General features: G+C 36.6%; 1 protein-coding gene across 2 annotated transcripts; it reads right to left on the reverse strand.

The window, feature by feature from the left end:
• Nucleotides 1–1,056: 1,056 nt before the first annotated feature.
• Nucleotides 1,057–26,118, reverse strand: SLC5A7 (solute carrier family 5 member 7). 2 transcript variants are annotated; one of them, XM_070511515.1, is made up of 9 exons: nucleotides 25,659–26,118; nucleotides 24,125–24,354; nucleotides 19,747–19,860; nucleotides 18,844–18,999; nucleotides 14,664–14,812; nucleotides 13,765–13,908; nucleotides 8,584–8,737; nucleotides 6,264–6,481; nucleotides 1,057–5,219 (listed from the first exon to the last, which is right to left on the reverse strand). In XM_070511515.1, exons 2-9 carry the CDS (start codon nucleotides 24,300–24,302, stop codon nucleotides 4,593–4,595), a joined length of 1,740 nt encoding a protein of 579 aa, XP_070367616.1. In that variant the 5' UTR covers nucleotides 24,303–24,354; nucleotides 25,659–26,118; the 3' UTR covers nucleotides 1,057–4,592. The 2 variants fall into 2 exon arrangements, with proteins under 2 accessions (XP_070367616.1, XP_014693968.2); XM_014838482.3 differs by lacking the exon at nucleotides 25,659–26,118 and having other exon boundaries at nucleotides 24,125–24,481.

A 26,118-nucleotide genomic window follows, 5' to 3' on the forward strand; every position in this document is an offset into this window, starting at 1 on the left:
TAAGAGACCTTAAAGATGATCTAACTCAGAAGCCTTACGTAGATAAAGCAGAAAGCTAGGGAGTTCCAACAATTCTCCCAGCTACATCCATTCTCAGGCCAGAAGCCAGCGAGTCCGATTCCTGCCATTCGTGTGTTGTGGCTCATGTCAGCTGCATTGTGTAGCACTACAAAGGGACTGTTTTCAATTATTCCTTCCATTAATACCCACTACTCTAACTCTATCAATAAGCCTTTAGTCCCATCTGGTTTATGGTTTTAACTGATTCTAGTTCAAAAATTAATAAATCAACACTGCATTTTGGCTTCAAAAAACATAATGCAGTGCTTCTTTTAAACAGGTAACCGTAGTTTTCCATCTAAAAATCATAACAAAATTATCACAAACTCTTCGATTTTAGAGAATTTAAATAACATGAGATGGCTGTTTTTACTATTTTGGAGCTCTTCTTTAGGTGTTCATATAAAAACTTTTTTAAAAACCCATCATTTATCATCATCCTTTAGTTCCCTGGATGTCTCTCAGAATATCTGTCTTAGAAGAATGCTAATGATCAAATTAAAATCTCTAAACACAATGGTTAAAAATGAAGAAAACATACACAGTTTGCAACATCATATTCTATACATTCTGTTTTCTAGCTCCTAATAATTTCTTCCATACTGTAAATTTGTGATAATGCAAAAATACATGCTCTTTAAAAGTGTGTCCGTAATGGCAGACAAAGTACTGTGATATTTCTTGCCATAATACTTATTCTTTGCTTCATTCATTATTAAGCTCATTCGAGACCCCTACTTCATATACACATCCAAAGGCTTATCATTAAGGTGTAGAAGGCCAAAGTTCTTCTGAGAGTCTATATAATTACACTTTTAAAGACACCTTGAAAGAGTTAGGTCAGAGATATGAAGCCTATACTTAGAGCACAATAAGAACAAGTTTGTCACTTAGTGATTGGTTGTATATCCTAAATCAAGAATTATCAGACAGCTATATGGTTTTTAAGATGCAGATCTTCTTGATATCAATGGAATATACATGATGTCTATTTATTTCTTTGATTCAAAGAAAGGCCTGTGTGCAGTGGTAGAACTTCTTTTCCAGGGAAAATAATTTACATCTTTTTAAAGATATGATACAATATGTTGCCCCAAGATTTATGCGAGGTGAAACATTTCCATTTGACATTTGCATATGTTCAATGGAATTGAGATGGTTTATTTCAATTCCATTGAATGCCTGTCTTGAAGCACCATTTATATTTGCTTTAAGAGAGGGCCCCCAAAAGCCAAACCCAGACAATGATATCCTGAATTGTACCAGCACAATTTAATACAATACCATTACATTTATAACATTTACATGTATAGTTGCAAATCTACTTATTTTGATCATAATTTATATAATATTTTGACAGACAAAAATATATGTTTAGAACCATTATATGTATCTGTCTGTTGAGTAGCAAACTTACAATTAATTATACACTATTCCAGAGTAATTTTCTTGAAGGCTAAAAAAGAAAAAGTCATGGTTATGTTTAAAATGCAATGCTAATTCATTATTTCCAAATAAAAAAGCTAATAGCCATTGCACTAGATTCGCTTGTTTCAGGCTTACATTCATCTGATATTCACACAAAATTCATCACTTGTAAGTGTAGCAGCAAAGCTGGACTTTGACAGTGAGTGCTCGTTACTGACATTCAGTCCGGCTCCAAGCTTTTGATGTTTTGAAAAAGTACGTGTGAATATACTAACATTATCTGACAAACATGTTACAATTATTGTAAAAGTATGAAAATGAAATGTTTTATTCTAATGCTTTATCCGCAGGTATTGCCTCCAAAGGTTAATATAGCCAGTATCTAAAACGTTTCTGTCGTTTTCTGTCCATTGAGAATGGGCTTTTGGAATTAGGTTTGCTGAGCAAAGCCGGAAGAATACAAAGCTGTCTGCATCACCTCTGACATCAAAACAGAGAAGGGACGAGCACAAAGCGTCGTCCCCTACATTTCACCACTTCATTCCTTCCTTGGAAATTGGGGGGCAATTTGTGTGTGAATGTGCCTAAATAAAGACCCTGTGATTGTTTTTTCATTCCTTCTTATTTTCAACTATTTTCAACCTTTAAAAAAAACTTGCTAATATTTAGCACATTTATTAGTGGATTTTATACTGAACTAGTTTTTTATATATTTAAGAGTAGGTAGGAAATAATGAGATAAATAAAAATAGAACATTATTTGTTAGCTTATTTAATTTATCTAGTTTTTAACATTTTGGAGACTAAAATTTTTTCCCCTTTATCTTTCTATTATTATAAAATGAATGGGATGGAAGAAATTTTCACTACCAGTATTTATTCTTTTTCACTGGATTTAAATATGATCTGTTTGGACAATTGTTGCACAACAAAATTGTAAAATATAATGTCTGTAAGAAGATTAGACTTCCCTGTTGTACTCTATTGAATTATGGCTGATGCATTTCTATGGAAGCACGTGCCTAAATAGATTGAAACAAAAACTTACAGTGATGGAGTGGGTAAAAATAATCATTCAGACAGTGTGCTGGACAGCATGGCACAGCTGAAGAATCGTGTTTGCCAGGAACTGTAGACTCCCATCAAGTAATTACTTTTACGTGTCAAATATTTCCATCTCTGTAGTTTTTCTTGTGTTTCCTGCCCCTGGTTCTTCTCTCAATCCGTTTCCAAGAATCTTGAGATTCTCACACTTACTAGTTCCCAAAATGTGCTCCTTCCAAGTACTCCATAGGGTACTGGCATAGAAAAGATTCTGAGCAAATAGATGAGTACAAAGAGTTCTCTTCTCATTTGGACATAGATGATGTTCCTTAAAGATTCTGAATGCAATTTCATATTCACCATCAAGTTTTGATAAAGCCTTAAAAATAAGGGACACTACAACATGTAAAATTATTTAATTTCATATTTTAAAAATTACCCTGTTACTTTAATTCATGCTTAATAACAAAAACGGTGTATTATTTGATGCTTTTAGACAATTACAACTTTTAAGAAAAGGAATTCTAGCTTACCAAACACTTTTATACTTAATGTCAAACACTGAGTTAACTTCACTTTGTGTATGAATCACAAAAAAGAAATATTTTTGGAAAAAAGTGACTTAGTTTGAATAATTCAGGCTGCTTTTTTTTTATTGGATCAAAAGCTCCAATACTTTTTCAGCTTATCAGTTCTGTCTGCTTTTGTAGACACAGCTCCAGGTATATCTATAAAGTGACTGGTGGAAAAGCATTTATAATTCATGAATGAATACAAACCGTTACATGTGTGTATATATATATACACACACACACACACACATATATTTTAATTCCAGAAAAGAAGCAAAATAATGTTTAATGGTCAACCTCATGAAAGTTATGTAGACATCAAAAGTAAAAATCAATGGCTTCTTCCTTTTAGGACTTATTTTTTCTTTCTGATTTCTTCTGCATGTTAAATTTCACTACATACTTTTTGTAATGATTTGCCCAGTGCCTAAGTTCGGCTTATGTGAAAAAGTGTCACAGAATATCTTGCTTGACACTAAATCATCCTCACTAATGAATATCCAAAATTAAGTGGGTTTTGTTTTCCTGGTTTTACTACCATGAGGAGGCGTGGCTTGTCTCTCATTAATCTTAATTGGTGCTGGGTAGCTACCTCACCTTAAACATGGCTCATTTTCACTTGCAATAATAATTTAGAGAGTAAGCCAAGACATTACTTCTTTTAGCATGAAGCAAGACTTTATACATTTTAGATGAGGATAAAAATCTACCATTCTTCCTGTAACTTTCTGCTTAACGGGCTTCTTGAGTTATTGCTTTAAAGTTGTCTAATAATCACGCTGTCCATGCTCCAGGTACTCTTCTCAATGCATCTGGTAGTTGTAGAGACACTCAAAGGAGCCCAGGGCTCCTCTGCAAAGATGGATTCTATTTCCCTATCACCTGGACATAAAAAATGCCACTATACAATATTTTGTGTGTTAGCTTTGCCTGTGCTCAGGATAATACATGCCACTACTAAAAGAAAACAAATTGCATGTTCAGCAAATGTTTTAATTAAGAACATGAAAGAAGAAAATCAGCTGGTTAATTCATTGCACCATTCCTTGGTGTGACGGTGAGTTATTCTCACAGCCTCAGTGTGAGAATTAAATTGGATTCACCAGTGCACTAGCAAACACGATCTGGTCAAGACTATCCAATCTCCTTAGCTCTTTCACATCTACTTCCTTCTTTCACAATAAAGATAAACGCTCTGCTTGGCCCGCTGTTCTTTGAGTGGGGCTTTATTCATTTTGGAATAGTTAAAACTATCTAGAGTTAAAATCAAATGAGGATGAGAAACACCAATGAGGAAGAGAACTGTTGCTTTCACAGGTGCCTCCTTTAGCTTGGCTTGTATTTGTGCAGTTGCACTTTTATAGGCATTTTTGTCCTCCTGAACATTTTTGGTTTTTTAAACATGTTTTATATGCTGCAAACCATCCTTCCAGGACTAGCCTGCTATCGTGCTGTTTGAGAAAGCAGTATTTTATTTAGATGGGGTCATTATAAATTATCTTCCGTCCCAGACCCTTCTGGACTGGAATCAATGTCAAGGAAGGCCTCTTTATTGGTGAAAGTCGAACTGAGAGTTATGCTCTGTCGAGGCTTCACAGGTGCAAGTTCATCTAGTTTAATATTTTCATTTTTGACCAGAATCGTCTTATCCATGTTTTCTTCACTGTGCCTTGCAACAACAGCATCAAATACATCTAATTTTGGTGGCAAGGTTCCACTTTCAAATAGGTATTTGGCTAGATACGAGATGCAAATGTTGGTTAAGAATGCAGTAACCATGGCAAGGGTCTTAAACGGGAATCTCTGATTATAGATACCATTCTTATCAGAGTAATAACCAGGGTAAAAGATCAAGGGCTGCAGGTACAGGTATGGCTCCCCACCAGTTATTCTCAGAAAAAGGCCAGAAATATAGCCTGCCACGGCCCCATATGTGTTGGTTCCCTTGATGAAGAGCACACAGAGCAGCTGTGGGAAGATGATGATGTAAACGAGGTCTGAACTTAGGTACCAGAGCCCATACACAGTCTTTGTTAGCAAGGCCATGGCAGTTGCAGAAGCTCCAAACACAAACACTGTGATTCGCATCACCCAAACGATTTCCTTGTCTGATGCCTGCAAGAAATTGCCACAGTGTCAGCTTCTCACACAATGTGTTGGCTCATTTAGGTGAAGAATGAGATGCATTTTGGTGCTTCAAAGCTGTTCTAGAGAATTTCCCTAGTTCAAATGGCTCAACCCATGGGAAAAGCTGACCTAAACCACAGCATCAGAAGCAAGCAATTTAGGTGGCTTCCCAGGGAGGCCTTTGGGAGAGGATTCTCTGAACCATGTGCAGGAAGAACAGACCACCTGTGCCTTCCCCTGAATGTGCAGGAGGAGTGGTGAGATGAGCTAACGTGTTGTCATAGAGGAGTAATAATGCAAGGCTGAATTTTGCTCACTTTACATTTTAAGGAATAGTTGTTATGTGGCAGTAAGGAGCCATAGCTCCTCCTTGCTGCCTCTCTTCATAGGAGCCCTCCCATCTTTAGGGCCAAACACCTTAAAACAAAAGTTGAACCATTTTGTTACCTATGACCTGGAAAACCTAGAGTAAGGCAAAGCTTTAGTCAAGGCTATTGGCTCCTCAGCGACCACAGCAGCATGCTGCTCTGCACCCACTTGATTCAATAAGGAAAATCAAATTGAGAGCCTATTTTCTGACAAAACTGGACTTGGGAGTTCAAGCAAGCAGAGGCATAGATGTTACACAAATACCCACGAAACAACTTACTCACCATGTTCTGCTTACACTAGAGTTCTCAAGTTTCTTATCGTATTTAATTAAACTCAAAGTTTTTCTAAGATATTGTGAGTTTCATTACTCTTTCATTAGAAAGACAAGAGGCTTAAATTATAGCAATATGACTGTACCTCTTGGGAAATAGTTATATTGATTTTTTCCCTTCAGTATTGGCATGAACAATAACATGCATTAAAAACATTTATTTATAGCATAAATAAAATTCATCATTATTTAACCTTGTGTGCTTAATCAAAGTAGGGTCAGATTTTAATATAGAATATTAATCAGTAAATAATATTACATACACAATAAATATAATGATGGCAACAACGATAACAATAATGATACGTTTTTAAAAAATGTGTTCTTACGTTTTGTCTGAATGAAAGCTGGTAGATGTTCCGAGCAAACATTGAACTTGCTGACAAGATAGAAGAATCTGCTGATGACATAACAGCAGCAGAAACTGCCCCAAGCCCAAAGTAAGAGATGTATACAGGGCAGAGATACTGCAGAACAAGTGGTAAAATCATGTCTGCTTCCTCATTACTCTTTGGATCTGGAATCCCATATGCAGTCTGGTTCCAGTCTGTTGAATAGAAACAACAAAACAACAACCAAGGAGACATACGTTCTTCATCTTTCTGGGGATCATCCTATTAGGTAGTTTTTAAAATGAATTCAGAATGTACGAATTAGTCCAATTAGATGGGAAGTCCATGTAGTGGTCAAGTGAAATTGTCTTATATGTTCTGAGTTCTAATGGTTTTTGGTTGCATTTAGTCTTATTTACAGGACCTGCACAGAATGTGCTGGTGAGATATACACACATATATTTCTCTTCTGGAATGGTGGCATTACATAGAAAGTGGTGAAGAATTATAGAAAAGAAACGTTCTTAAACTGAAGCACAGAGTATTTCTCCAACCATTTGGGGATGTGAGAGGACACTTACTCTTTCATTCCTTAGTCCTCAATTGTACATGTATAAATGGATAAAGACAGTAGTGGGGCTAATCTTACCCAACCTCTTCCTGTACATAAACTTGGTTTTGTAGCTGTCTCATCATTGTTTTTCTCCCAACTAAGTTCCTTCTTGCATCAAATTCCACTTACTGGAAATGGGAAGCATGATACATAAAGGATAGTCCCTTTGACTTGAATAAAAAGTGCAGGTATGGGGCTGAAAGTTTGAGGACATTTTTGGACTCTGTGGTAAAAAGATGTGAAACATAAGCTTATCTTTGAATGCATAGCTTCTTCACCTTTTAGTTATGCGAACACGTGCTAAAGAAGACAATGGAACCTTTAAATGTACATTACTATAGTTTCTTGTTTAATGCCATGATTACAAGACCAAATAAGAGTGGTTTTCCTCAGATCCTACCATTTTTTTCTTCCCTCATTTTCCGTTACAATTGTTCAAAGCCACGCTTTGATGTAGCCAATTTTACAGCAGTAACTGAGATGTTGTTAGCAGAAATATTGACCAAGAATGTGTACCTGATCTAAAAAAAATTGTTTTTTAAGTCTCTTGTCCTACAACACACACACACACAGAAACATTACTGAAACCAGATCTGTTTTTTGACTGTGACATAAATTCTATCTTTTATTTAAAGGCACACAATCACCTTTGTCAGCCACCTTTTTAAGTGCTTATGTCACGGATGAACAACTGGAATAGAGAATGTATGCTATGAACCATGACTACTCTTTTAAAAATTAAGTAACCCAATGAATAGCTCTACTAATTGAAAGTCAAATTAGCCAGGTGAACATCATTCTGGAATATCTTTACAAAATACAACGGAGTGAGAGGTGAACTTCTCTAATCTGTTGCAATCATCTCTACCTAGCCTCCTTGAATTTGGGTTAATGTGGTGTATTTTCATGAAATGCTCTTAAAAGCTGTATAGCATGGGAACACAGGGTCAGGAACAATTAATAAGTTCAATCACAATAAGGGTGCGATTTAAAAAATGTTCTTCATAGAGCCTAACTTGGAAATACGCATTTCATAATGCTGTTTTTACCAATTTTGAGTAAGTTATTCCCTAAGTGACTTAGTATCTTAGTTTATCTTTAACTACACACTTATAGATTGATTTCTCCAAGAAAGAAACTCTTAATTAACAAACTATCAAAAATGTAAAGCAGAAATCTCAAGTTCAAAGTGCTCCTGAGGTGGTCATGATGATGGCAGGTAAACTTCTAAGCTGACGGCTCTCAACTCTGCTGCACTTTGACTCAGCAAGAGGACTTGAGAAAGCACTGGTCTCTGGTTCTATCTTAGATTATTAAAATAAAATCCCTGTGGTGTAGGCCAGAAATAGATATTTTTTAAAGAGTCCCTCTCCCTCTCCAGGTGATGTCAACGTGCACCTTGGCTGAGAACCACTCCTGATAGGATTACATATACATGATTGATAAATATACCAACATTGGAGGGGCTGTGTGTGCTCACAGGTATTTTATTGGAAGAGTGAGCAACCAAAAAAAGTTTGGAGACTACTGAGCTATAACACTATTTGTTGAATGCTATAACAAAGGTGTATATGTGAGCACGATGAGAAACAATGAACTATGTGGGGATAAGAGGAAAAGTAGGGGTGGAAGGGCAGCTGGGTGGTAATTCGTAACTTCGATGAAGCTTAAGTGGGTCAATTAGTGAAGCTGTAAGATATTTACCTGTTGATGCACCAATGGCCCCAATGAGTATGGCTGGCAGAGCCATCACCAGGCACCCAAAAGCTGCCAGAAAGGACAGCACTTGAGCATAGGTGGCTGAAGATGAAGAGAGAACCCTCTGGAAATAGGCTTGCCATGGGATTCCACCCAATATCTGCATGGGAATCATAGGGACTCAGAATGAGTTGGAGGCAAATAGCATCTATTAGGTATTTTTAAAATGAAATTTATTACAATAACATTCAGAATAGTCATAAGTACAGCTCTAAAGTACAAAAATGGTCTTACATGCCACTCATCTCAACTGCTATCACTATATTATTGTCACCCTTTTAATTGTGCAGAATTTCCTCAAGTTATTTTCTTACATAGCTACATAGGACAATCTTTTCTTTTCCTTAATTTACATACTTTAAGTGCATTACAACTACCAGAAGCCTTTGATTTGTTCCCATGTGCGGGTTCTAACCATCATAAAATAGTCACAAAAAATTAAGATTCTGAAAGTATGAAGTTTAATCTGAATCAATACAACTCAATGAATATTTCTGGACTTTGGTCATGTGCCAGGCAATGCAATGGTTGTCAGAGCACAAAGATGAATAAGGCATAGTTCTTGCTCTGGAGCTAACTGTCCACTGGGAGAATCAATGCATTTTGTTTGTGGAATACTCAAGACATTATACTGGGGCATCAAAGAAAACATTAGAATTTCTATTTATGCTCATTTTTACCTCATACCTAAATGTTATATAGTTGTTTTTCTTAATTTACATACCATGTTAGTACAGTACATATAAGCAATTGAAAATTACATCTACATTGGAGGTATGCTTAAAATTCTTACTGATGATATAAATCAAAAAAGTTTGGAGACATTGAACTATAATATAATTTGTTGCATGCTATATGTATGGGATCAAAAATGAGAAACAATTATCTGGGGATGATGGAGGGAGGTTAAAAGGTGAGAGGAAGGACAACCGCATGGTGATGAGGAAAATCTACAGAAATGATATTTGAGTCAGTCCTCAGGCATTGAGAGGGTGTCACCAGCTAGAGATGGAGAGAGAAGAGAGTAGCAGGGAGAGAATCTAATATGAAAAAGAAAGAAAAAAACAATGAGGCAGCTATGAGCCCACCATATTTGGTATAATTAGAGGTCAGGATGTGTGGGAGTGATGAGAGAGGAGGCTGAGAAAACACTTTCCTGTGGATTACTGCCACAGTCTTCTGACTGGCATAGAGTCAGTGTTCGATACATGTATATCATGTGAATAAGTGAACTGATGAATGAGCTTCCCATATCACAATATATTTAAGTTGTTTCTTTAATTGCCTCTCTCTATAACTGGGCTCTAAATTCTGCCAAGCAGAGTGCTTGTCACATACTGATTCTAGAATAATTTCCTTTTTATATAAAACACACACGTTCAAAAGTAAAAAAAAAAAAAGTTAAAAGAATATCCTCAACAAAGCATTAGCAAACCAGATTTAATAATACATTAAAAGGATCATATACTGTAATCAAGTGGGATTTATTCCAGAGATTCAAGGATGGTTTAACATCCACAAATCAGTCAACATGATACACCACATTAACGAAATGAATACTAAAAGTCATATGATCATCTAAACAGATGCAGAAAAAGCATCTGACAAAATTTAACATCCATTTATGATAAAAACCCTCAACAAAGTGAGTAGAGGGGGAATGTAACTCAACATAATAAAGGCCATACATGATAAACTTATTGTTAACATCATACTCAATGTGAAAAGCTGAAAGCTTTTCATTTGAGATCAGAAACAAGACAAGGATGCCCAATCTTGCCACTTTTATTCAACATAGTATTGGAAGTCTCAGCAAGAGCAATTAGGCAAGAAAAATAAATAAAAGGCAACCAAATTGGAAAGGAAGAACTAAAACTGTCACTATTTGAAAATGACATGATATTATATATAGAAAACCCTAAAGACTTCGTTAGAAATCTGTTAGAACTAATAAACAGATTTTTTGTTTATTATTCTAATAAACCGACTTTCTGAAACAGAAATTCAGTAAAGTTGGAGGATGCAAAATCAATATGCAGAAATCTGTTGCATTTCTATATACTAATAATGAACTATCAGAAAGAGAAAAGAAGACAAAAATCCCCTTTACAATTGCAACAAAAGAATAAAATACCCAGAAATACCAAGGAAGTGAAACCAAGGAAGTGAAAGACTTGCGTGCTGAAAACTGTAAGACATTCATGAAAAAAACTGAAGAAGAAACAAATAAATGGAAAAATATTCTGTGCTTATGGATTGTAAGATTAATATTGTTAAAATGTCCATACCACCCAAAGCAATCTACATATTCAACGTAATCCCTATCAAAATTCTGAAGGAATTTTTCACAGAAATAGAACAAATAGTCCTATAATACCTATGGAACCATAACAGATCCCAAATAGGCAAAGCTATCTTGAGAAATAAGAACAAAGCTGAAGGAATCATGCTCCCTGATTTCAAATTATATTACAGAGCTATAGGACTTAAAACAATGTGGTATGGAATAAAAAATAGGCACATACATCAGTGGAACAGAATAGAGGGGCCAGAAATAAACCCATGCGTATATAGTCAATTAATCTATGACAAAGGAGCCAAGAATACACAAGGGGGAAAAGACAATCTCTTCAATAAATGGTACTGGGAAAACTGGACAGCCACACACAAAGAATGAGACTGGACTGTCATCTTACACCACACACAAAACTTAACTCAAAGTGGATTAAAGACTTGAGTATAAGACCTGAAACCATAAAACTCCTAGAAGAAAACACAGGCGATGATTTTTTGGATTTGATACCAAAAGCAAAGGCAACCAAAACAAAAATAAACAAGTGGGACTACATCAAACAAAAAAGCTTCTGCACAGCAAAGTAAAGCATAGAAGAATGAAAAGGCAACCTACTGAATGGGAGAAAATAATTGCAAATCATATATCTGATAAGGGGTTAATATCCAAAATATATAAAGAACTCATATAACTCAATAGCACAAAAACAAACAACTCAATTGAAAAATGGGCAGAGAATCTGAATAGACGTTTTTCCAAGGAAGGCATCCAGATGGCCAGCAGGTACATGCAAAGATGCTCAACATAACAAATCATCAGGGAGATGCAAATCAAAATCTCCCTGAGGAGATACCACCTCACACTTGTTAGGTGAAATAGGTCAGACAGAGAAAGACAAATACCATATGATCTCTCCTATATGTGGAATCTAAAAACAAAAATTTAAAAATTAAAAATAAATGAGGTACAGGTACAGGGAACAGATTGGTGGTTGCCAGAGGTGAGTGGTGGGAGAAATGGTTGAACTGTTGTCTATACTTTTAGTTTAAGTTGAACAAAAACAAAGTTAAAAGAAGAAATTCTAAAATTCCTAATTCCACGACTCAAGTCTATATTCTTCCAAAATTTTTCCTTTATTTTGCAGCCTGTAAATCAATATATTACTAACATCTTCCATGCCAATGAATATTTATCAATAATATCAATGACTATATGAAGTGATATATCATAATTTACATATCAATCCCCTTAGACATTTAGATCATCATATTATCAGAGGTTTCTGAGTAAGGTAAAATCTGACCTCCATTGACAAACAGAAGCTTCCACGGCAAGGTAGAAAATAGGTTTGGAACAGTGAGTTATGGGGGGCTGCTGGTGGGGAGACCAGTGAGGGGCTAGCACAATAGGCCAGGTGAGGAATGCTGTCAGCTTAAATATAATGACAATATAGGGACAGTGGGCTGGTACAGAGCGAGACAGGGAGATACTTTGATGTTATCATTAGCAAGACTTGGTGGGTTTTTTACATGGAGGATATGCTTGAGAAACAACTGAAAGATGAGACACCAATGGCGAAACATTTCAGGGTTTACTTTTACAGTTTACTCATTCATTCATTAAACATCTACTATTTCATTTCAACTTACTTTATGATTTGAATAATGAACATGACTTGGTCATACAATTTTTTAAGATGGAAGAAACTTTAGCAATTATGGGGTACAATGCCTTATCTTGAAGGCCAGTAAATCCGAGAACTAAAGTGGAGTATAGAGGAAAGGACTTTGGAGTCTTGATTCTCTGTTTCGATCTCTAGCTTAGACAATGGTGTGATCATTAACAAATTGCCTAACTTGTCTGAGTCTCATCATCTACTCCATATAACCATAAAAATACCTGCCATGCAGGTATAATTATATACACATCCAATATTTAATCTCTTTCTCTATTCAATTCATAATAGTAAATTATTCCAGAAAAATTTCAGCCAATGCATTTCTTAACAATCCTTGGGGAAGAAGCTCTCCTACTCGCCACTGGAAATATTTGTTTTTATGTTTTCTTTCCTGGGAGAGATACTTCTACTTTTAGTGCTAAAATTTAGCAAAGTGGCACAAACACAAAGTTAAATCACACAATATTGCGAACCCTCTAAAGAGGAAACAAAAATAAACAATTTCACCTAATTTTAATTAAAAAAAAAGTAATCTATTTCTTCCTTTGAAGTCAAATACAGTGTTTTATTTGTATGTATAACCCTTCTAATTAGCAAAATCATAGAATCTGGTAGGTTCTTTTGGGTTTTTTCCTTCCCTCAATCTACGGCCTGTGCCCTTTCCCCCAAGGTTCTTCATGGTCTCAGGCTGCCTCTGACTTCCCAGGGTTTCTTTCCTGGCATCTTTCCTGAGTGATACCTCCTTTCCCAACTTATCTCATGCACATAAGGCCTTATGGCATCCCCTAATTTACTTACTTTGTAATTAGAGACTAAATGAGTTACTTATTTCAGAAGAAATTGGTCCAAAATACAAATTAAAATTTTTAGATGGCTTGACTCTCAGATGAGGGTAGGTATCTCGGGGTAGGGCATGGTGCTCCTTAACTTACAGTACAACACAAATGAGAAAACACCACACATAACCCCATGAACATTATTCCTTATTTCACTAGTCAGCTACCACAGTCAGTAAGTGCCTCCATCCTTTCAATAGAAGGTATTCAACTCGGAAATGGACAGTAGGTGAATTTTACATATAAACTTTAAATTATTGAAATTGCATTTGATTTCAGGAACAATTAGATTGCATTCCTCAGGTAAAAGCATCACTCACCAACAACAGAAAACTATCAAGCCAAGTGTAGACTTCAAATGATTCAATGGTTCCAAGCCAAGGCTCCTGGTATTTGGCATGGACTGCAGTGAACCCAATGTCAGTAACTGCAGGATGTGACAGTGCGAAAGGGACACTGATCCACTGTAACCAAAGAGTGACATTAGAATGTTAGGCTATTATTTTTAACTAATGTATGTAAGGTTTTAGTTCCTCTTGTTCAGACAGAAGAACCCGGAATCACGTTCTCTGTAGGACACCATGCAGTACTGATTTAGAAAAGTTAAAGTAACATATTATATACTTCTGTGCTTAATTGCACTGTATTATACCAACTATAGGAGCAATCACCACAATGCTCTGGGAAGAAAACATTAAATTTGAGAACACTGTATATATTTATTTATAAACTTTTTACTTTTTCTTTGAATTAGGAAAAAATATCCATTCCCCAAAATAAGGAGTGATTTGATTGAGAAATTGGTAGCGAAATAAGCATTCAAGGGTGAGCCTTCCAATAGGTGGAAGAAGAAGGAATTGCAGGGAGAGATGGTCTAGGTGGATCAAGACAGAGAGCAAAAGAATATATGGCATATGGACATGTGTGCGCACACATCTGCTGAGTGACAGGGTTTGCTGGCTTGAGGGTGGATTAGAGAAGTGGGAGACATAAAGATAGAAAACCTTGTATTGTGAACTAAGAGATCTGTATTTTCTTTTTTAGGCAAACAGAAGGTAGTGGAATTTCTTCTGAATTTAAAAAAATATTTTAGTAGAATTTCTTCTGAATTTTAACATCCTATGTGAATAGAGAGTTTAGCTGAAGGGAAGAGCCAGGAAGAGCGGTAAGTTGGCTCAGACAGGAAGGAAGAAGAACATCTGTGAACGGCCCCACTTACCAGTCCTACAAAAATGCAAAAGAGCTGAACAACATCCGTGTAGGCCACAGAGTAGAGACCTCCTACCAGGGTGTACAGAGTGGCGATGAGTGCAGAGACAATGACAGAAGCGTGTACATTGACATTAATGATCACACTGATAGTGGCTCCTGGAAGAAAGCAAAAACAAGAGAACGCTGTGGTCAACGTACTCAACTGGATTCCACTTCCTGTGGAAAAATATATTTTTTCAGTGACAGCAGATATTTTCCTATGTCACATGAATCGTATTGGATGATAAAGCTAAAGCAAACTTTCATACTGAAATTTTTATATCTCAGTAAATTGAATATGCACTTACATATGTGTATTTATGTGTATATAAATGTATATTTAAAAATATTCTTTCTTTTTGAAATTAGTGCTTTGCCAACCTATTTATTGTAAACATGGGGACACCTGAAATCCATGATATGATTACAGAATTTCATGAAATATGATAAATTTAATGACTGTGAGAATTTATAATAATTCCACCAACTATCTGAAACTTTAATTAAATATATGCAATATATTTATGCACATCCATGAGAAATACAAGCCTTTTTGATAAGCATATTCATCCATTTCTACATTTTACAATTAATATTCACTTACTATTTTGCATTAATTCTGACCCATGCTAGCTTTTGTATATGACAGATGGTATAAAGTACCAATGTTTGAGACAAATTTATAGGAGAAAATAACAAAATTGGTAAATTGTATCTAGCAACTTTTCCTCTTATTTTGTAAAAGATCACTTTTATTTTGTTTAAGTGGTGGAGCATTCCAGGCTCACTCCTAGGACACGAACGTATGGAAGAGCCCTAGATTTAAGCATTATAGTTTTAAGGAATTTTCATCAACAAATTTTTCAATCTGCCTTAGAAATCAAATTTATATTTTCTTACTTTATGACTTTGTTCACTGTGCTTGTTGGTGTCTAAATTTCCAGTGAGAATATTATGGTTTGGACAATTGGACCCCTGTTGTTCCTGGACTGGCAGTTCAGAATTTGCTATTTGCTTTACAAAGCCTCTTCCCAGTGCTTTTGAGAGCTATATAATTCATATTTCATATTCTTAAACACGGCAATGCTAGGAATGCTAACACACATGCAATAAATCTGTGATTTTTGTGTTATCAGTTGCAATCTTACATATTACTACAACTCCTCAGCTGCATGCTACTAGTAGTGTATGCGACCCACCAGTGATGAAAATTTATCACAAAGAGCAGTAAATGATATTTTGATCTAAGATAACACAACAAAATACTTAACAAGAAATTTTTTCTTAATGCTTTGGCTTTGGTAACAGTTAAATTACTTTCAATTAATAAAGGAAAAAACATGGTAAGGAGTTAGAGGATGAAGACAGAGGAAAGAGGTCAATTATTTATAAGTGACTTTGGGTAACTGACTGAGTTATTGTAGTACAAATATCTGTTGTACAGATATTTGACAAGTTATTTTTTTCCAGAAATTATTTACTTCATCTTGAAACTTTAGTTGCAACTCTTTGCCATTCTTCTTTTAGTCTAGTTTCTCTCCTTTAATAACAACATTTCTAAGTATATTCCATGAATTATCAAAGTTCAACTATCTCTTTTGAGTCCTGCTTAATTTTCCACACATTAGTGAAATTTCTATTAATCCTACACCTGCAAAAGGTAGGGAGGTTGTATATTATAGAAGAAAGATCACTGGACTAGGATCCTAAAGGTAGGGGGTCCTAGTAGATGCTGCCATTTGGTTGTAACTCAGTGGTTTTAGAAAAGTTACCCACTTTTCTGTCACTATTAATATGAGATAAATTTTTTCTCTAAAATATTTTCTAAATAATTAAATCATTTGTAGTAAGTAAAATCAAAGTTCTACTTCCAGATCTGCTGTGAAATATTAGTGTACTGATGCAGTCATTAACATAAATATACTGTAAATAAAGTTACAAAAAATTCACCGAATTTGAGCTGTTAGAAGTGTAAATACACATTTCTCTAAAAAGTTGTAAGGATGCTATCCATTTATACAGAGAAGATAGTTTAAAATTCTTCTGTGTTTCAGTGGTGAACCACACACATTCACAGTAGGGTGGTAATAGAGCTTATATTTGTCTATTCTGAAGTATCCCAAATTATTTCTAATAAACACTAACTTTGAATTATGTCCAACTATTATTTCTGAAGAAAATGGAGGTGTTAATTTAAAAATATACACACATTCTCTTTACCAGAGCATGGATATCAAGCAATATCAGTAATGTCTTCATATATATTGCCTCATATTTGTGTGTGTGTGTGTGTGTGTGCGCGCACACGCGCATGTGGAGAGAGAAAGAGAGAGGCATTAATATATTTTACATATATATTGACATACACAGGCATAGACACACATGAATTATATACAAAAATAACTATTGCAACAAAGTTCAGAGTTTAGCTATTATGTTTTATATTTCCAAAATACTTTAGAAATATTAGCTTATTAATTCTATTCTCCCTTCAGGGCTCTGTTACATAAATTGATCTTTATTCAGTGAGAGTGAACATTTTGTATTCTATTAGATATTCAGCCTACTCCTTTTTTGATATCTCAGCAGGCAGTTTGTTCTCAAAACAAAAATTTTCTGGTGTTGAAAGCAATATAAGCCACCATTGCTTCTTAGCTAATGAGAGCAAGGTGGAGAGGTAGGTGTACTTTTACAGATAATTTCATTAAGATATAAATGCAGTGGAGTATTGTGGAGTATTGCCATCTAGCACCAGGAAAGTGCAACATTTTTCACTGAGTTATTAGAGTATTTTATAACTATGAAATTCTCTTCTTTTCTCCAACAAGTCACTCCCTTGTTTTACAGTTGGAGACCAAGAAAATAATATAAGATTATATAGGATTTTGAGAGAGAAAGGAGTAAAATGTAGTATATATAAATTATCTGATATTACAGAGGCCAGGTCTGATGATAATACTTAAACCAGACGATAAGTTTGTAGTCTGGAACATACAACATAGAAGAAATTCATCTCATCTTACTTTTGTTCAGCCCAAAGTCTGGCTGTACACTTAAGCTCTTCATTTCCATTTGTAAGAAGAGATGGAGAGTAACATGTGTGAGTGCCTGGACGCAAAACATTGATATAGCTCACTGAGGAAGGTTGCCGAACCTCCAGCTCTGTTGATTTTCAAGAAGGAACTCAGCACTCAGTGGGATAGTTTAGATTTCTCCTTGACCAAAAAGTAGAGTAATGAGCCTAAAGATCTCCCACCATCCCACTGAAATCTCTTTTTCCTAAAACTTATAAATGGGCGGAAAAGCCAAGGGCCAAGGACAGATTGTCCTTAGCATTAATTGATCTTGCTAGTAAGTCAGACTCTAAAGAGTCTAAGTTCATTTTCTAGATCCCTAAAGATGTCCACAACCCAATACTTCACAATATAATGGGACTACATTGAGGAAAAAAGAAACAACATTTGTTTTCTTTGTAGCTGTAGATCATTCATTCACTTGTGATAGGATTACACCTGTTAACAAGACACAAGTCCTGCTTTCTAGAAATTTATAATTCTTTTCTTGAGGTTAGAAAGGTTGAGGTTGAGCATGAAATAGATAAACAGACACTTAATCATACAAAGTGAAGTCCAATGAGAACAAAATTCCAGGTGCCTAATGAAGCCCATAGGAAAGACACCCAGGAGGTTCAGGATGACTGCTCTAAGGAAGTGACATCTATTAGAAGATCTGAAGGATACTCCTGGTTATCTAGGCAGATGTGGGAGAGGAAAGAGGGGAGATGAGTCCAAAGCAGAGGGCACCTGGGCTTGCTAAGTGTCAGAGGTGAGAGAGGAGGACTACAGTTCTGGAAGAAGGAAGGAGGCATGGGGAATGATGAGAGGAGAGAACCATAGCCCAAGTCATAAAAGACCTTATGAGCCCAGTTAAAAAGTTAGGTTTTAAGCAGGAACGAGATATGATCAGATGTGCATTTTAGAAGGAAGAGTCGGGCTACCATGTAGAGAATACAGGGAGAGGGCAGAACAGTGGGCAAGGAGATGGTTGCATTAATCCAGGTGAGGGAGGCTGGGGGTGGCCTGTAAAGTTGTGTATCTGTTCAGTCAACGAGAGAGATGAAGCTAGAACAATATTTCATTGGTCCTTACCTAAGGCAGAGAAAATGGCTGCAGCCCAGAACATTTCTCCCATTAGTGCAGGAATAAATAAGAGCCCACCCATGCGTTTTCCGTAGATCTGCTGAAATGGGTCTAACATAGTCACATATCCCTTGGAACGCATAGGCTTTGCAAAAAACAGGCCACCTAAAAGAAATCAAACAAGTGTTTATGAGAAAATAAAAAATGCATAATATAAGAGTGTTTGCCAACCTTTTTGAAGGGAAACAGATTTTTTAGAACACTTGTATATGTTGAGGAACCAACCTGAAATACCCTATGAGTACAGAACCAAGAAATATTTAGCAGCCAAATAAAAATTTCTTAAGACATTTATCACTGTATGCATCCAAAGGACAATTGAATTGGTATATCTGAGGCATGCAGATTAAACACATGGACCAGCACAGCACTCACTAAAATGCCTTGACGTATTTATTTGTAACATCCAGCATAGCACTTAGACATTTTGAATAAAGGCAAGATCCAACAAAAGTATTTTAAGTGCAAAAAAAAAGGAACTCTATGATATAATATTCTTGACCTTTTATTAGCTTGACTTACAAAAAGAAATTCTGATACAATTTAAGTGAATTCATTCTTAATGATATATTCACACTATTTTTGAAAGAAAAAATATCCTGTTAAGAAATTCACTGTTCTATTAAGTCACAAGATCAAGGGACTTTCTTTACATATTCCATAGTCAAGAGATCAAATAATCTACGCATTATTGTTACACTATTTACTAATTTCTTGTAACAGCTACTTAGAGATTTATGGTAACGCTTTTACACAGTAGTCATTCACATTGGTTGACTTGTTACTTCACTTGTTATACTCCTTTTCTAAATGTTCACTGAGTGGGTCATTGAGGTTTAAACTTTCACTTACCTAAAACCAGACTAAGAGAATATCCAATTGGTGCCTGAGCCCACGCTAGACCGTAATCTGGTACGTACACTGCTTCAGCTGTCCCGTTGATGTAACCTCCTCCAACCCAGGTGGCTGAAATAGAATGAAAAGCGAGGGAAAGACACTGCCATACCCGTCATACCCTAGACCTGCTTTGTCTAACACAGTGGCCATTAGCCTCACATGTCTATTGAGCACCCAAAACTTGGCTAGTCTCGATTGAGATGTTCTATGAGTGTGAAATACACACTGGATTTCAAAGACTTAGTATGGAAAATAAATGTAAGATATCTCAATAATTTTTTTGTGTTGATTACACGGTGAAATGAAAAAATTTTCAATGTATTGAATTAAATACATTCTATTATTTACGTTAATTCATCTATTTCTTTTCATGTCTTTTAAAGTAGTTTGTAAAAAATATAACATTACATTTGTGGCTCACATTATGTTTTTATTGGACAGTGAGGCCCCAGATGTTTTCTAAATCCATTTAGTCATCAACAATTTTAAATGATATTATTTAAATAAATGAAACCATGTACAATATATTATATGACTATTTCTATTCTCAATAATACTACAACTTTTTCCCTAGCCTTCATAACATGGGGTCAAGTGTCTTTATTTCAAGGCCTTCTGTTTTAATTGTATTGATCTTTACACAGTGATCGTGACTATTCTCCTCAGGGAGTAACGTATGTGGGTGCGTGTGTGTGTGTGTCCGTGAGTGTGCTTTTCCTTAGTAGAGTCATGTCTTAAACACTCTGGGTACACAGGACCTTGGCAAATCTGTGGAGCATCATAATTAAGTGATACTACTACTTTAAATTGCCAGGAGAGTGAAGGGAAGAGAGAGATGACATTTTTACTCCAAGGTGTCCTACAGTGAGTTTAAATTATCTTTTCCATCTGTCTTCCTAACTCCTCAGCATCCAGGTAGGGCCTAGACTAGCGATCAGAAGAATTTAAAATGTTCACTGCATACCTACTTGCAATTCTTTGCTCTAATCTGGGTCTTTTAGTAAGATATTTGATATATCACAGAGAATAATAAGAAATATGTCTTCTCCAGATTTACTTAATAAAATTTCTGTAGCATAATAGCTAAAGGAGGGAGGTCAAGGGACCAAGGAAAACACATTTTGTTAAACAAGTTTGAGCCAAGAATGATCTATAAAATCTACCATTTTCTCCAAGAAGACAATATAATATTTGGTTCTTGCTGAAAAACTAGGATTACTGGGACACTTAAATCTTCACAGTTTATATCATTTTAAGAGTACAATAAAAATATTTAAAATAATCCCTAAGTACAGTTTGTGTACTTAGAACTGTATAATAGAATTATGAGGGATACAGGCTGGCAAGAAGCTTATCAGATGTGAGACTGAATTCTGGGCTGTATCATCACATTGGGAATAAAATGTGACTGAAAAATTCTCTAAAATCTTATACTTAGAACGTAAGTAAAACCAATAATATGTACATGAAATTATCAAAGACAAGCTTTTCTGTTGTGTTCGTGCCAGAATTTATCTGGCTTTCAATTGAAAAACAAAGCAAAGAATAGAGAATGTTTTGGGGTTAATACTATTTTTAAAAGGTTAACATGTGAAAAGACTTTCCTGCACAGAAATTTTAAGTATATTCAACTGGGAAGTTTATACACAAAATCCTAAAGTGGATAAATATGTATTTATCAGTCAATCTCATCTTCATAGTAGCTTTCACATGGGTATTAATAAGTAACAAATGCTATTATTTGTTTTTCTCATTCTAAGCCCCGCTGAAATTTTAAAAAGGGTTCTTTTCCCCCCACTGAGTGTGTAACTAGGACGAATTCTCACAGGTTCAGGATCTGAGACTTTGTCTTCCTGCTGGGCAACCGGAACTGCTAACAACACACCACAACATTTCATTGCATAAATGATCTGACAGTCTTACAAGCACACAGCTTACGAGGGATCAGTTTTCATTGTGTAGGTCTCCTCTTCCTCATCCAAACTGAACATGGGGCCTGAATGATTGCAAATATTATAATATAAAGGTGAAGACTTGGTTACTTGTTATGATTAAAATTCCTCTATTTTTATCAATCTAGTTCCTTCTATACCAGAATTTGCTCTGCATGTTTGTATATGTCATGTCAGATTCATGAATGAGAACAAGAACTCTTTTAACCCATATGCATTTTTATTTTCAGTCTTTATTCTTTATTAAATATATACAATCAATGAATCTGACAAGGTTTAGATAATATTGTTCAGATTTTAAATAAATTATGATATTGACCAAGGTTCTTTTCAGTTCTAAGAGATTAAAAAAAAATCTTTAAAAACTGAGCTAGATCATGTCACTTTATAGGAAATATTATAATTCAATTTTTTTCTAAATACTTTAACAGCCTATTAGATTGGAAAAATCTCTCTAAATGATGAAAGAACAAATTCTGAAATATTACCTTTATGGGCATAATAAATATAATATTAAATTATAGTAATAACTATAATAATTTACATGAACAAAATATGCTGATGTACAACAGTGTATTTATTTTTTCAACAGCTTTTTGAGTGACATCAACAACTTTTGTTGTTTTATTTTGCTTTCTTCTCATTTTTTTCTCTATATCTCTCTGAGGGAAATATAGTTACGATATTTTAAACCACTTCAGATCCCAGTATCACATCAGGATCTTGAGAGGAAGGAAGAAATGTCTGTGCTATAATGAAAATGAAGATATGAAGTTGTGCATACTATTCATCAATAGGTGGGTAAGAAGAAAATACATTGGAAAATCTACACCAACATTTCAGTAAACTTATCTGAAAGTGGTAGCTTTATGGATGACTCTTGTTCTTTATATGCTTTTTTTTATGTAATTTTGTATATTAGGCATCACAGAAAATATTTTGCAAAATACAATTTGTTCTGTATATGTATGTATGTAGAAAAAATGAGAGATGGTAAAAAAGAGACCTCTTTACAAACTGTGTACTTTTATACAGAAGTAAAGTGAAACCAGCGGAGGGCCGCATGTGCACACTGTGGAGGACCTGGGCGTGGCTGCCAGGAGACCACTGGTTAGGCCTTGGCTCTGCTCCTTGTTAACCATGTAACTCCTAGTCTTCACTTAAGCCCAGAGCCCTTTCATGGAGCGCAAATTCAAACGGAAGATCTTCACAAAGATCAAATGAAATCTGTACAGTTCATGAAGAGTTAAACAAACATAAAACATACATATCTGAAAAATAAAATCTATAGTCCATAAATTGTTCCACAGCATTGTGGGTTTCAGATGCCCAAACAGGGATGCAGTCCTTCCAGACTGGTTTGTAAGCTATTTCATATCCAGAGTGAACCCTTTTTAAACAACACTTCAGGACTGAAGTTGGGCATCATTTGGATATGATTTCCAACAGGACATTTTCAAATGGGCACTCAGGGCTCCTGTTAATTGGTTATGTTGCTAATGCTTGAAAACCTAAGAAAACGCTAAAACAAAATGCGTGTTTTTACTGAATATGTATCAAATAATACTAAACATATAATTTTAAATTCTTGTTTTTCAGAAATATTTTCAACAACCAAGAAGAATATAAAGGAGAAACAAGTCACCACTTAAACAGAACCACATCTGGGCAAATGAGGAAAGAGTATGGCCCTCCCAGCAGAGAGAAGGTGTGAATGAGAGAGATCTGCAGATGGTGGCCCAGGGGTCAGCCCACACTCTGTTCTGTTAGGACACACTTTAGATTTTTTCCTTTTATATCAAGCTTCCTGGAAATCTCTTTTTTCAGTGCTGTGGATTTCTAACAAGTGATTGTCTTCTTGTGAGAAAATCAGTTTATTACCTGGTAGAATTAGGTTTCAGAACAGGGTATCAATCAATTTGGAATTGTGTTGCCTCCAAATTGATTTATTCAGGTTTAAAGCCATCACTAGCCAGTGTTCCTTGGCATTCATCGTTTAAGACAACTTTAAGTCGCAACGTCATGCCCGTATTAATGAACACGATGAGACACTGACTTTATCACATTAACAGAGACATAACTTGTAAGACCAAGAGATTTTTGTACTTTCTGCCACCTCTTTGTTTGAATTCTGTTTACACCCACTAAACAGCCTAGAGAGCTCAGATCTGTCTCATTGATATTCTGTCCAGTGATTTATTATAAAATCATTTTGTTCAAGTACTACTGAGTTGAAATCATTTTATTTTTGTTTTAAATAGGTATAAAATTATTTAAAAAATATGTAAGTAGTGAACACACAGAATCCCCAAAGGACAAAAAGCAACACTTGCTTTGTTACTCTGAGAAGCCAAGGAGGACCGGGCAGCGTCGGAACCTACCTGTCATGGTGAATCCGCCCACTAGCAGGCCAATGTCCCGGCCGCCAACTATTATGGCCTCGCTGCGCTCCTCCGCCCGGCCGCTGTTTTTGGTTCTCCAGGCAGCCCATATTCCAACCAGCAATATCAGAAGGTAGAACACGATGATAGCTATCAGTCCTTCCACATGGAATGTCATCTTTATCTGGGGGGTCTGGATTCTTTCACAGCTGGCTACTTCATTAAGACTTCTGAAGAAAATACAGTGATGCATTATAAAGCAGCCAAGCATGCACAGGCAGCCGGAAACAAACCTGCTGGCTCCTGAGAGATCCTGTGCCACTTAAAGAAAAAGGACATTGCAATTGTATATTAAAGTAGTAGTTGCCAACAAGTGCCCATCGTATCATTATATTTCTACTTCACAATTTAACATTCTTTTGAGTTGAAACAGAAAAAAATCCGAAATTCTGTTTAACAAATGTAATCATGATCATTTTGTATTTAATAAATTCTTTCAATTTAAATTTAATCTTGTATCTTAACTCAGTAAGTTGGCCAAGGAATCACCTACAAAGAGGATGTCTGCTTGCTTTTGGAACTGACTTACTATTTGATCTAGAATTATTCAGTAATGTAAGTGTATCATAAAAGGCCACTCTGCGAATTCTAACATATTCATTCACTCATTCTTCTATCCCTCCTTTCAAACAATTTCAGGGAGCAGTTCCAACAGTAACGTGACATGCAAATATCCGGGAGAAAAAAGCTTCAGGAAAATCTATTTCAAAAACACATCAATTCCAATTTTCAACAAGTGCCTGTAGCTCAAGTTACTGCAGCAAATAAAGATGTTATGCTGTGTAAAGGGTCCACCCTCTCGATCAACTCTTGTTCCCCATCTGCTGTCCTTTGTTCCTTTTATTCCCTGCCGCCAATGGTATATACAAGAAAACGGTTTAAAAATACAGAATTGCCTAAAAACATAACAGAGAGTCAAAGGGATTAAAAACAAGACACTTAGGTGACATGTCAAATTCTCATGCCTTCACTTTTTGGAATTCTTGTTCTCTGTTATTTTTTCCCTTTGTGACCACGGCTATTTCATGCACCTCAGTTGACACAAGTTTCTGGGGGAAACTCAGATATTTGTTCACGCAGGTGGGTAATGAGACCTTGGGCAAAAGAACCAGCCTCCCTTGGATTCAGGGGGAAGCAAAAGAAGCACAGGCAGGCTGGAAGGGTTCTGCCTTTGTGAGCAACTGAGCCGGAAAGTTCTTTCTCTGGCCACAGCCAAGTGCTCCCTGGCCCCGCGCTGTCCCTCCCGGTCCCCTCTACCCATTTCCTGCGCCAGGACTTGGTCCCTCTTGAGCCCAGACTTTCCAGCCCCTAGCATCCCAAGAGCCATGAGTGCCTGACAGTGCCCCCGCCCGCGCATCCCCACGGAGAGGGAAAAGAGCCGTGTCCCTCGGCTCTACAAACGCCCAGCTCGGCGCCCGCCGCGTCCCCGAGGGAGCGGGCCCCGACGCGCCGGGGATGCCCGCTCTGCTCCTACCTGGAGAGGTGGCCGCGCAGCGAAGCGCTCCGCCGGGTCGGGCTCCTCCCGGGACCGCCGTCCCCGGGAACTGCGGTGATGGGGGGGCTGCAAGGGTGCAGCGTCGAGAGAGAGTGTGTGTGTGTGTGTGTGTGTGTGTGTGTGTGTGCGCGCGCGCGCAAGGGTGAGGTGGGACGGGGCAGGGGCAGGGCCAGGGGACCGGGGTCGGTTTCTGGACTGCTCCTCGCCCAGTGTCTTCAAGAACCTGGGCGCGCGCGGAGTTGACAGGTGTGGGCGCCGGCGGAGGGCGCGGGGCGCGGGACGAGGCGGTGATCGATCCCAGTATTGGCAAAAGTCCCCTTTATAAGGACGGCCGGTGGGGGCGATCGTCAGAGCTTGGGAGACGGACGTCAGAGGAAAGTGGTGCTGGGGCGGGTGCTGGAGACAGTGCCCTCTCGAGCAGGGAGGTGTGGGGGTGCGA

Source organism: Equus asinus, chromosome 6 (genome assembly GCF_041296235.1).
Source record: "Equus asinus isolate D_3611 breed Donkey chromosome 6, EquAss-T2T_v2, whole genome shotgun sequence".
Lineage (NCBI taxonomy): Eukaryota > Metazoa > Chordata > Mammalia > Perissodactyla > Equidae > Equus > Equus asinus.

Coding starts and splice junctions, on each gene's coding strand:
- SLC5A7 (XM_014838482.3), bottom strand. CDS start 24,395: ATGCTTGGCTGCTTTATAATGCATCACTGTATTTTCTTCAGAAGTCTT. Junction 14,813..18,843: donor AGCCATTTTCTCTGCCTTAG/GTAAGGACCAAT, acceptor GCTTTCTTCCAG/GAGCCACTATCAGTGTGATC. Junction 6,482..8,583: donor GGCCATTGGTGCATCAACAG/GTAAATATCTTA, acceptor TCTATTCAACAG/ACTGGAACCAGACTGCATAT.